At 52.8% G+C, this 12,598-nt stretch overlaps 1 protein-coding gene across 2 annotated transcripts; it reads right to left on the reverse strand.

Annotated features, from left to right (window-relative positions):
- Nucleotides 1–8,179: 8,179 nt before the first annotated feature.
- Nucleotides 8,180–12,047, reverse strand: DNAJB1 (DnaJ (Hsp40) homolog, subfamily B, member 1). Of its 2 annotated transcripts, none has more exons than XM_012641403.1 (3): nucleotides 11,628–12,047; nucleotides 9,880–10,460; nucleotides 8,180–9,560 (listed from the first exon to the last, which is right to left on the reverse strand). In XM_012641403.1, the coding sequence occupies exons 1-3, from the start codon at nucleotides 11,836–11,838 to the stop codon at nucleotides 9,330–9,332; spliced, it is 1,023 nt and encodes a 340-aa protein (XP_012496857.1). In that variant the 5' UTR covers nucleotides 11,839–12,047; the 3' UTR covers nucleotides 8,180–9,329. The 2 variants fall into 2 exon arrangements, with proteins under 2 accessions (XP_012496857.1, XP_012496858.1); XM_012641404.1 differs by having other exon boundaries at nucleotides 10,949–11,930.
- Nucleotides 12,048–12,598: the final 551 nt, after the last annotated feature.

A 12,598-nucleotide genomic window follows, 5' to 3' on the forward strand; every position in this document is an offset into this window, starting at 1 on the left:
AAAAAAAAAAAAAAAAGAAAGAAAAAGAAAAATCGCCATTTGCAGCCACCAATGGAGTAATTGATTGAAGGCAAGGCTCATCAGTGGGGAAGTGGATATTCGCAGGGTTAGCCACTGGCTCCAGGATGCACGGCAACTCGTGAGTTTGGAGCCTTAAAACCCAGGCAGGACAGGAGACATCTCTCTGGGGGATGAGTTCTACTTTCTTCAACTTGGCACCTGACCCTGAGATGTGGGGGACAGGGTGGACCAAGGAGGGACATCGCTGAGGGACATAGCCCTGGCCAGGGTGATCCTGGTGCAGGAGGGGTGGCCCTAGCTGGGCTGAGTCTTGGGGCCTCAGGTTACAGCCCCAGCTCTAGCACCTGCCTTTGACTGCTGGCTTTTAGGAAGTCACAGTGAAACCCGGCAGCAGTGTAGGTCACACTATTTTCTGGAGGGCCCTTTGCAGCAGCAAAGAGAAAGAAATGGCGACAGCAGTGATAATAAAGGCTGATGAGTGCTGAGCCCCGGCATGCATCCACCCTTCTCCTTGAACTCCTGAGACTTGCTTTTTCTATGAGGATGTCTCGGGGCATCTCAAACCGAACCTGTCTGGAATTGAGGTCCTGGCTGACACCCCAAAACCTGCCCTTCACCCCGTCTTCCCCAGCTCAGTGAGGCAATGCTGTCTTTCAGTTGCTCCAGCCCCAAACCTTAGAGTCAGCCCTGATTTCTGCCTTCCTCTCACAGCCCAGCTCGGATCTCTCAGCACATCGTATCAGTGCTACTTGCAAAAATACATCTGGATGCCGGGCACAATGGCTCACACCTGTAATCCTAGCATTTTGGGAGGCTGAGGCAGGAGGATCACTGGAGCCCAGGAGTTTGAGGCTGCAGTGAGCTATGATGACGCCACTGCACTCAAGCCTGAGTGACACAGCGAGACCCTGTCTCAAATGAATGAATGAATGAATAAATACATAAATAAAGCAAGCAAGCATCTGGAATCCTTCTCCATCACCTCCTCTGCCTCCACCTGCTCCAACCCGGTCCTGTCTCCCTGGTCCTCTGGCTCTGCTCTTCCCTGCCACGGCTGCCAGAGGGCGCCCGTGAGCACCTGAGGCAGGTCAAGTTCCTTCTCTACCGAAGACTCCCCACTACCCCCTGCAACCCGGAAGCCTTGTGTCTTCCAAGAACCTGTCCCTGTGAGTTGCAGCATTTCTTCTGGAGTCTGGCCTGGCCTCACTGGTGTCCAGCATAATATTCCCGAAGATAGTTGGGGCCCCATAAGGCAAATCACTCAGGTCCTGGCTCTGACTTACAGGAAAAAGCAAATCTGGCTGTGTCCCTCCTGACTCAAACTCTCCCAACTGGCAGCTTCTCTTCCGCTTCAGGCACTCAGGGCCTGGCCTGTCTCATCTCTGGACATACCCTGCCTGGCTCTGTCCTGCTGTCTCTGTTCCAGCCACAACCAGCTTTAGGGAGGGTGTGGAGAGGCGCACAGTTGGCAGGTTAGCCTTCCTGGGTCCAGGACCTTTGTCTGCCTACGAGGCCCTCATCCCCGCGGCCTCAGCTCCAGTGGCCCATCCCTGAGCCCTGATGAGCTCCTGTCCCTTGGCCTGGGTGCCCAAGGCCTGCCAGACCTCTTCCCCTCCAAGCTCTTTGCTTATGGGAAGTGCCTTGGTCAGTGTGGTGGGTGGAATTTTCCCCCAACCCCAAATGATATATCCACATCCCGGAACCCGTGGACGTGACCTTAGCTTGGAATAAGTGTCTTTGCAGATGGAATTAGCTGAAGGCTCTTGAGAAGAGATCATCCTGGATTAGGGTGGCCCCTAAATCCAACGACGTGTGTCCTTATAAGAGACAGAACAGGAGAAGACCCAGAGACACGCGGAGGGGAGGGCTATGTGAAGACGGTGGTAGACACTGGAGGGCCGCATCTGCCAAGGACGCTTAGCCAAGGAAGGCTAAGGATGGCTGGAGCCACCGAGGCCAGGAGAGACCCATGGATGGATTCTCCTGCAAAGATTCCAGAAGGAACTGGCCCTGCCGACACCTTGGTTTCAGACTTCCGGCCGCCAGAACTGTGAGGGAATAAACTCTTGTTGTTTTAAGCCATTTGGTTTGTGGTCATTTATTATGGCAGCCCTAGGAAACTGAACCCCCCCAGGTCTATGTTTCCTAGGAAACTGTCAGTGTCATCAGGCCCCCCCCCACCGATGGCTTTGTTTGCTGCTCGATGGATCTGCTGGGCCTAGCACCGAGCTGTCACTCAGGAACTGTACCCAATGACTAATCCATGAATTGTGAAATAGAACAGGAAATAGCCTGTTCTCTTGGAGCCAGAGCAAATATCCATTTATCTCTGGTGGGAACTGTAGGAATTGAAGTATAGGGTCCCTGACCTCGGGGGACCTCCAGGAGACCCCAGGGCTAGGTGGTCTTTCCTCTGCACACTCCCTGACATGAATGGTCATAGGACAAACGTTGCAGTTCCTCTTGTCTGAATCACTTTGTCACCTAATTACTCATTTAACAAATTCTCAGAGGCTCAGTTCTGGGACAAGCATCACTCTGAGCTCTGGTGGTGCAGGACATAAAGACATGGTCGGTGGTGACCTCAAGGAAACTCAGGGTTGCCGTGGAGGGGACATTTTGGAATGCTCCCCTGAGGTTGTCTCTCTTCCCCCCATGACAAGAGGGAAGGTGTCCAACGGAATAATCTCAGAGTTTGAGAACTCAGAATAAATCAGACACCACTTCCTCTTGGGCCAGCGAGGAGTCAGCAGACCGTGAACGTGTTTTCAGGTCCATAGGAGAAAAGATGAGTACATGTTCTTTAAGGCTTGGATTTTAACAGACAATATAGATGCTTCTTGTGTGTGTTGTGCTATTTTGAGATGGAAATTTGGTGCATTGAGACTTCAAGAGACTGATGACATATCTCAGGGACTTGAAGTTATCATACGATAAGATGACACAAACACTCCCCCTGCCCCCACCACGAGCACAAGAAAACTAAAACAAAACAAAACAAAACCCAAAATGCTTGCAAGCTCCCACATCATTCAAAGGAAAGGCCAAAGTTTTCTCTGCAGCCCACAGGCCCTGAACCTTTTTATTTGTATTTTTATTTTTTTTGAGACAGGGTCTCACTCTGTCACTCAGGCTGGAGTGCAGTGGCATCATCGTAGCTCACTGCAGCCTCTAATTTCTGGGCTCAAGTGATCCTCCTGCTGGGGCCTCCTGAGTAGCTGGGACTACAGGCGTGTGCCACCATGCCTGGCTAATATTTCTTATTTTTTGTAGAGATGGGGTCTTGCTATGTTGCCCAGTCTGGTCTTAAACTCCTGGCCTCAAGCCATCCTCCCGCCTCAGCCTCCCAAAGTGCTAGGAATACAAGTGTGAGTCACTGTGCCTGGCTAACCTGCACCATTTGTATTGTCACTTCCCTGCCCTTGTCTCCTGTCACTCTCCTCACTGCTCCAGTTCTCTGGGCTGCTGGGTGTTCCTTAAACAACTCAGGCATGCTCCTGCCTCAGGGCCTTTGCACAGGCTGTTCCCTCCGCCTGGAGCACTCTTCCCTCAGTATTCACACAGCTTCCTTATGATTTCCTTCTAGTCTTTGCTTAAATGTCACCATTCTCAGCAAGGCATTAGAATTGTACCCAACATTCTCTACACACAAGTTTTGTATTTCTCCATTACAGCCATCCCGCGGTATCTGTGGGGAACTGGTTCCAGGACTCTGCAGATACCAAAGTCTGTGGATGCAGAGTCCCTTCTATAAGTCATATTTGCATGTAACCTACTCACATCTTCCCATGTGCTTTAACTCATCCCTTGATTACTTACAATACTTATACAATGTAAATGCTATGTAAACAGTTGTTACACTATATCTTAAAATTTGTATTTTTTTGTTGCATTGTTATTTCTTTTAGAATTATTTTTGATCCACGGTTGGTTGAATCCGAGGATGCAGAACGTGTGGATGAAGAGGGCCAACTGTACTCTCATCCTATCAAGCTTATTGGATATTTTGTTTATTTATTCTTATTTTCTTTCTACTCCCACTTAAACATCAGCTCCCCAGGGACAGGACTTTTTTTGTCAGTTGTGTTCACTGCTGTCTTCCCAGCAGCACAAACAAGGCTAGCACACAGTAGGTGCCTGATAAAGGTTTACTGAACCGACCAGAGCTAATTACGTGATGGGCACTGTGTCCTTATACGAAATAATGAGAACAGCTAATATTTAAGGAGACCTGGGGCAGGTTTTCTGCTAGGTGCTTTCAATCTGTTTGCTAATGTTAACTGCACCTTGCTCTGTTTCAGGTCTGCACGAGGCGCTTCTCAGGGATTCGCTGTCTGTCTGTGTTCTAGCTCTTGGTGAGCGAGCAGGGAGAGGCTGTTATGTGTGATTAGTTGTTCCATATGGGAGGAAACTGAGGCTCTGAAAGGTTTTGTCATTTGTTTGAAGGAATGCGGTGAGCAGAACTTGGACTTGGCACCAGAAACTGGGTTTTTGTTTTTTGTTATTTTTAGAGACTGGGTCTTGTTCTGTTGCCTAGGCTGGAGCGCAATGGTGCGATCGTAGCTCACGGTGATCTCAAACTGCAGGGCTCAAGTGATCCTCCCCTCGGCCTCCTAAGCGGCTGGGACTGCAGGTGCACAGCACCACACCTGGCTGATTTTTTGTAGAGATGGGGTCTCACTTTGTTGCCCAGGCTGGTCTTGAACTCCTGGGCTCAAGTGATCCTCCTGCCTGGGCCTCCCTCCTGGAGTGCTGGGATTACAGGCGTGAGCCACCGTGCCCGGCCAAGGAGCTGGGTTCTTAATCCCTATATTCTTTTTTTTTCCTGGATGCATTATCTCACCAACATCTCTATGAAATCTACACTTTCATTTCATAAATCTTTTTTTTTTTCCCAAGACTTGTCCAAGATGCACTTTCATTTCAAAGGAGGCCACTAAGACTCAGAGAGGTGAAGTCACTTGCCCAAGGACACACATAGCAGCAGAATGAAGGTGGGATTGGAACCCAGGCTCCCTGCTCTGGAGCTTGATGCTGTTCTGCTTCTGTTGAATGAGCAGGTTGTCAAGTGGAGGGGTGGGAGTGCACCTGCTTGAGGTATGGCTTGTCTGGCTGGGTCAGGGCCAAGGCTTGGGCTGAGGTTCTCAGCAGCTCACCTGGGGCTCACCTGGAACTCAGCAAAGAACACTGACCCCAAAGACCCCAGACTCATCTCAGTCTTTGGGATTACAAGCTGTGGGCTAAGACATCGTCGCAAAAGGGGGCAGTGACGATCACAAAAAGTGGCCCGCAGTGCTTGCTCTATGCCAGTACCTCCCTGGTGTGTGTGCACATGGACGTGCAACTGAATCTGAGTATCTTGAAATCCCTACAAACCTAGGACAGAGGTACTATTCTTATGCCCGTTTCACATTTAGAGACTGAGGCACAGAGAGGTTAGGTCACTTGCTCAAGGTCACACAGCTAGAAAGTGGTTGAGCTGGGACTCAAACCTGAAAGCAGGAAATGAGAGGAGTCAGAGGCCACCCAACAATGAACTGATCTGCACACCCACCTGGGTAGGCCTGGCAGAATTAAAGGTGTGGGTTGATAGGAATGAGGAAGCTCCTTATTTTCATGATATGTGAGAGAAAAAAATAAGCAGAGTGTATGGTGTGCACCACTTGTGTAAAAAAAGAAAAATGTATTCTGTGCAGCATCTGAGGAAAGGCACAAGAGAAACTGGAAGCCGTTTCCAGTTCGGGGGTGTGGAATTGCATGGCAGGGTGGGAGGGAGGATTTTCACTCTGTGTACCCTTTCCAGTTTTGTATTGTGATTACACAGTCAAAAAATAAAACTGAAAATTTAGAAATTATGCTTATGGTTATATAAGCACAGACTCACTCTCTTGGAGGAAGCACAAAACATGTTAAAAAAAAAAAAAGGAGACAAAGTCTATGATGCCACTGCTTGTCTATAGCAGTGTAGTGGGAAGGGGCACTCCAGGCCAAAGGGAAGAAGGGGTGGGGGGCTCAGCTTCTCGCTGCAGGCCAAGTGTACATCCCAGCGTTCTAGGAGGCCGAAGCTGGAGGATCACTTGAGGCCAGGAATTCAAGACCAGCCTGGGCAACACAGTGAGACCCCATCTCTACAAAACATTTAAAAATTAGCTGGGTGTGGTGGTGCGTGCCTGTAGTCCCAACTCCAGGGGATGCTGAGGTGGGAGGATCACTTTGGCCCAAGAGTTCGAGGCGACAGTGAGCTATGATGACGCCACTGCACCCCAACCTGGGCGACGAGGCAAGACCCTGCCTCTGAAAAAAAAAGAAAAGTACATTTGCATGTTGTACTGTGTTTAAATAATATAAAAGTGAGGAACCCTGCTGGTATGATGTATGATGGATTAGGATGCAGGGGGTAACTCCTCACGTACCGATGCGGAAGGCGCTCTGAGACACACTCGGAGAGGCAGCGTGGGGAAGTAAAATAAACTCACGGAAGGAGAGCCCCAAGAGTGGGAAGGCAAGGTTCGTGGATGTACAAACCCGGGCCAGCTGGTGGCCCGAGCAGACGCACACACAAGAGCAAAGCACACCTAAGGGAAGGTTGCTTGGCCGTATCGTTTGTGGAAGTTCCCAGAACCGTATGTACACCGAGGCTTCGGGCACCTCTGTTTGTGGCGCTTCAGTGTGAAGTTCACAGGAACCTGCTGCATAATGGAGAGACCTGGGGGTGGCCGTGGCAGCCCTGGGGATCTGTGACCCCAACTGAGGTCAGGGCCAGTTCTGCAGGAAATGTCATCTCTTTTGGTATGATCCCTTCTGGCTCCCATATTCCAGGGGCCGCCTCTTCACTAGGATGGCATCTCCCGGCTTAACATGGCTGCTCTTCCAAGGGACCCGTGTATTATACTCCGTGAAAAGCCCTCCAGACTGCGCCTTCCAATAGGTGCCACTAGCCACATGCACGTGTGGCTCCTGAGTAGCTGAAATGTGGGAGTGTCTGAAGAACTGATATTTTTATTTTACTGATTTTTTTTTAGGAGTTTACATTTTAAGGCCGGGCGTGGTGGCTCACGCCTGTAATCCTAGCTCTCTGGGAGGCCGAGGCGGGCGAATTGTTTGAGCTCAGGTGTTCGAAACCAGCCTGAGCAAGAGCGAGATCCCGTCTCTACTAAAATTAGAAAGAAATTAATTGGACAACTAAAAAAAAATATATAGAAAAAATTAGCCAGGCATGGTGGCGCATGCCTGTAGTCCTAGCTACTCGGGAGGCTGAGGCAGGAGGATCGCTTAAGCCCAGGAGTTTGAGGTTGCTGTGAGCTAGGATGACACCACAGCACTCACTCTAGCCCCGGCAACACAGTGAGACTCTGTCTCAAAAAAAAAAAAAAAAAAAAGAGTTTACATTTTAAAAAAAGATATAAAGAACATTCTGGTTATTGTGGAAAGTTCCTTTAGACAGGGCTCCCCCTAGACTGTTTCCAGTGGTTAAATTGTTTCAGTGGGAAAAGAAAGCAACTCTTAAGTTGACTTTGTACGGTGTTATTTAAGTGCTCACTTTAAAACATTCTGTAGTAAAGTAGCAGTACATCGTTTTAAGCCTGTGTAATTAGTTACCTTGTGATGAAACCAGTTCCTTAAAAAAAGTTAGGAAAATAAAAGCAGCTTTGGTGGCCTGTGAATAACACGAGGGCAGGAAATGGGTCTTGTCCAGGGTGGGGCCAGCCCTGGACTGGCTTCTAGGCAGCTGCAGCTCTAGTTCTGGTTTGGCCAGGCCTGCCGGCCACCCAGCGTACTCTAGCAGCAAAGGACTGACGGGAATGATGAAGGCAGACCCTGTCCTTCCCCCTGGCCCCAGTGCCCAGGTCCCCTGAGGCAGTCGGGAGCCCTGCAAGACAAGAAGGGGAAGTACACGCCAGCTCCTGCCCCCTCCCGAATTCTAGCCCCAACGTTCACCAGAAATCTGAGCTCCGAATCCACTGCACTTGGGTCTCGTTGGGTTCAAGTTTTCTAACCCACACAGGGCTAGGAAAGGAGACTTGTCTTCCCCTTCCAGGGCTCCCGTCTCCTGCCCAGCCCTCCCTCCCACCTCGGCTGCCTTTGGAGGGATTCCCAGGTCCCCACCCCATCCCCAGAAACAGCAGAGCCCTCAAACAGAGTCGCAGGACCACTCCCCTGAGGTTTAGCATCAGTCTTTAATGCTGTCACGCTGCGTACTGACAAGTCACACACTTTGGTCTCATATTGGCAGTGGCAACTTACAATGAATCTAAAGGTCTGAGCACCAGACCAGCCTCCAGGGAACGGACATTTGTTCCAACCCCCTCCCCGCAAGGTTTCTTCTGAATTCCCCACGGCCCTAATACAGAGAGCAGCGGCTGCGTGGACTGGTTTCATTTGAGTGCACACCGATTTTACATGGAATTATAAAAACATATTTACAGACGTTCCACAGTGCTCCTGTAATCAGAAGCAAAGACCCTTTTATCAAAAGGGATTATATCTAGGGCTGTGCAAAATTCAAAAGGATCAGATCCCTTTGAAGAAGTCCAGAGTCCATGAGACAAAAAAATTTACCTGGGCCACCAGTAAGCCACAGGTGTGCCCAAAGATTGCCTTACAGAAAAGGAAAGAGTGTGGCCCATAAGTGAGCACATTCAGTCGCACCAGAGCCAGAAGTCAGGAGGTCCCCCTGCTTTAGCCAAGCTCCCAGACCCCTGAGGGAGAGGGGGCCGTGCGTCTCACTGGAGACTGGCTCCCTTGGTCCTGCAGGAACAAGAGGTATTGCTTGTGGGCGCTGGCCAGGCAGTTCTGCAGAAATAAGTTTAGGTTCTCAATTTGAGATGGCCAAAGAGAAGACAGGATTCTTCAAGGGAAGAACAAGACGTGGGAGTCAAATACAGAACAAAACACAAACTGATCACACAACAGAAACCAAGTGTGTACAAGGGTCTGGCAACTGAGACAGCAGGTCGACGCCGCTACAAAGAGAGGGATCAAGTCCAGCTGCTGGTCTGCCTCTTGCCCCTGGGTGGGGACTGGAGAAGGAGGGCGTGGGCCCCTCCTGGGAGGGCTGTAGGACCCAGTGGGGCAGACTGGAATGCCTTTTCCTGCTGGTCCCACTGTCTGCTCCCTATTGTTCGAAAAACCACTTAAGTCTAGTGTGCGACTTTGAAAGATTGTAATATATTCTCTGGAAAACATTCAGCAGTACGAAAGCACTCCCTGGGCCCTCCCGCCCTCTCATGGTTCGCAACTGGCAGAACGGTCCAGAAATCCTTGAGCTCTGGAAAGGTCCCTGGTCAGTCCTTGGGGAATGCAGGCAGCTATATCGGAAGGACCTGCTCAAGTACGGTTCTTGATGTCTGGGGAATCCTTTCCGGGAAGATCACTTCAAACTCAATAATGAGGTCCCCCCGTTTCTCAGGAGTTTTGGGGAGGGGAAGGCCTTCTCCAGGAACTTTTCGCCGCATGCCAGGCCTGATGACATCTTTGAATACAACGGGTATGGTCTTGCCCTCCAGAGTAGGGACGTTCACTGTGCACCCACACAGAGCCTTGGAAAGCAAAGGGACAACATTAGATGGGGAACAGCATTAGGTGAAAGACGGCTTAGGAAGCTCAACTCTCACCCAGAGACTGTCTGGTGTAGGGGTAAGATCCATCAGGCCTCTGAAACTAAGACCCTGCCCCCAAATCTGCTCATGTCACCAGCATGGAAGCTCTGGAAGAACAGAGCCCTGGTCAGTGCCATTCGCTGCTATGCCCCAAATCTAGGATGCACTACATGCTCAGAAACATTTGTTGAGCAAATACTGAACCGCTTCAAAAAGCAGCCGTCTCCCTCCACAGACACCACACCTCCTAGCGCCTTACCTCCCGCAGGCTGATTCGGGCAGGATAAATGACATCAGAACCATCTCTCTTGAAGATATTGTGTGGCTTGTCCTTTAAAACAAAGACGATGTCAGCTGGAATGTTGTTGGAGGTCTGGTCTCCTTCCTTGGGGAAGGTGATCTTGGTCCCTTCTTTCCACCCCTTTTTCACTTCGATGGTCAAGATTTTGTCTTCATTTCGAATGCTCTTTCCATCAGGGTTCAGCCGCTTGTGGGAGATTTTCATCTTCTTGGTGCAGCCGTTGTAGATCTCTTCAAGGGAGACCCTAAGGTCGTGGGTGACGGGGGGATCTTGCTTCTTTCGGGTGGGTTCTTGGGCAGAGCGGGAGCGTCCAAAGTTCATGTTGGGGAAGCCACCCATGCCCATGGGGAAGCCAGAGAATGGGTCATCAATGTCCATGCCTTCCTCCCCATTCCGCTGCCCAAAAAAGGTGTCAAAGGGATTTCTGCCACCGAAGAGCTCAGCGAACATGGCATGAGGGTCTCCATGGAATGTGTAGCTGAAAGAGGTACCGTTAGCACCACCGCTGCTACCACCACTGGGGCCACCACCCTTCAGGCCTGAAAGGCAAAATTGGAAGCTGTCAGAGAGCTAGCCAGGAGCTTCTATCTCTAAGAGCTTCCTGTAAGGGAAAAAAACTTGGAAACCATGGGGGAGGAACTTTTTTTAGCCTGTCAGGGAAGAGCAAAGAACCCCAAGCTTTTACCTCCCACTGCAGCAGAGACAGACCCCCGCAGGCACTCCGGCCTGGCATGACAGCGGCAAAGGGCTCAAGCTCTGGGTGGCCACCTCTAGGTGCCACCCAGGCCCCGCCACTTCTCGACTGATCTACCCTCCTCGTAACATTACAAGGCTTAAGAAAGACTGCCCAAGAGAGTTGGCTAAGAAAGGTGCAACCCAGGGTCAGCTTTCAGTACGTGTTTACTCTAAATACTTTAGGGCGAGTGACGTCACGTGTGAGGACAGTAGAAATAAATGAAAGCAGAAACCAATCAGATGGGGAATTTCCAACTTCTCACACCCTAGCATTCACTGTCACCATTCGTACCTAAAAAGTCAGCTCATTTCTTAAGATCAGGCCCAGAAGCCAGTCTGAGTCATCAACGGGCAACTGGACAAGAAAGCCTCGCTTCCTTTCCTTCGGGAGGGCCACCCTGGTGGGGCCGGGCAGAGGCGGGCGCGCCGCCCCCTGCACCTGGAGGGCCGCGATCGGCGCCGCTGCCTTCTGCGTGCTGGCACCGGGGTAGGTAATCGCCTCCCAGGGATTACCTCACTGCACCCTGCAGGGCCCGCGAGAGACCGGCGCCCCGTCCGCAGCCTCCCTCACTCCCCGCAGGTTGTGCCCGAGGCCCCGCCCTGCAGCCCCTGGCGGCCGAGCCCAGGTGAGCCCGAGGCTCTCCACACTCAGCCCAGCCGTCCCCGTCCCCCTCGCCGTCCGCACCGCACCCCGGGGCCGCTCCCGGACGTGGGAGGAGGCGCCCTGGGAGGGGCAGCCCCAGACATGCTAGAAGCTTCTGCGCGAGTTACGCGGCCAGGGCTCCTCCCCTCATCGGGCCGCCGCCAATCCGAGGGCGGAGGCCCGCGCGGCCGAAGCTCGGAGGCTGCTCGGCACCCGGGCCCGAGAAGTCCCCCTGGGAGGGGCCGGCAGCGTGCTGCCGGCGTGCCTCGGTTTCCCCGCCTGTCAAACGGCGGGACGCGCCCCCGGCCGCGCGCGCGCGCGCACGCACCTTCCTCTCCGTAGCGGTCGAAGATCTCGCGCTTGCGCGGGTCACTGAGCACGTCGTAGGCCTCGGCGATCTCCTTGAACTTCTCCTCGGCGCCGGGCTCCTTGTTCTTGTCCGGGTGGTAGCGCAGCGCCTGGCGGCGGTAGGCCCGCTTGATCTCCTCGTCCGACGCGCCGCGGGCCAGGCCCAGGATCTGGTAGTAGTCTTTGCCCATGGCCCCCGCCTGCGGCCCGCCACCCAGCTGTCGCCGTCCTCCGGCTCCGCCGCCGCCCCGTCCCGGACTCTATATACCCGTCCGGCGGAAGCTTCCAGAGCCCGCCAGCCCCCTCCAGAACCTTCCGCTCCGCCCCCGGCGCCGTGTCGGCCAATCGCCGCCGCCGAGTCCGCGACGCGCGACATCCGGGGCGGGGCCGCGCCGCCAACGGCCGCCCGCGCGGGGTCACGCCCCTTCTCGCTCTGCCCTCGGCAACGCCTCCTTGCGGCGCACGTACTGGCCTGAGGAGGCCCCGCCCACCCTCCGGGGCGAGCCAATCGCGACGTTCTCTCACTGCCTCCGATGACCCGGCCTGCCACGCGCTCCGCCCCCTGCCTGGAACTCGCCGCTCCAGGCAGGGGGCGGGGCTTGGGACGGCTCCGCCCCTTCCCCAGGAGACAACGAACGTGCCATTCACTTTGTCAGGGTCTGGTGGTGGTGGTCTAGCAGGGTGACTGTCGGCAAGTCGCCGAACCTCTGTCTGTCTCCGGTGCCCCCTTCTAGAATATGGAAATAAAAGTGTACACCTTCCCTCTTCTCCCGGCTGTGGGGAGAATGCCATTGGGAGCCTCAGCACTGCCAAAGCTCACCCCTCCTCCAGGAGGTCTTCCCGGGGGACCCACCCCTCGGCCTTTCACTTTATGGCCTTCTCAAGAACACTTGCCACCAGATCTGGAATTATCTTGTTCCTTGGCTTTCATGCTAAATGTCTCCTCCTTCC

The sequence above is a fragment of the Propithecus coquereli genome, unplaced genomic scaffold, assembly GCF_000956105.1.
Source record: "Propithecus coquereli isolate 6110/MARCELLA unplaced genomic scaffold, Pcoq_1.0 Scaffold164, whole genome shotgun sequence".
NCBI classification, from domain to species: Eukaryota; Metazoa; Chordata; class Mammalia; order Primates; family Indriidae; genus Propithecus; species Propithecus coquereli.

Coding starts and splice junctions, on each gene's coding strand:
- DNAJB1 (XM_012641403.1), bottom strand. CDS start 11,838: ATGGGCAAAGACTACTACCAGATCCTGGGCCTGGCCCGCGGCGCGTCG. Junction 10,461..11,627: donor CGACCGCTACGGAGAGGAAG/GTGCGTGCGCGC, acceptor TTTGCCTTTCAG/GCCTGAAGGGTGGTGGCCCC. Junction 9,561..9,879: donor CCCGAATCAGCCTGCGGGAG/GTAAGGCGCTAG, acceptor TTGCTTTCCAAG/GCTCTGTGTGGGTGCACAGT.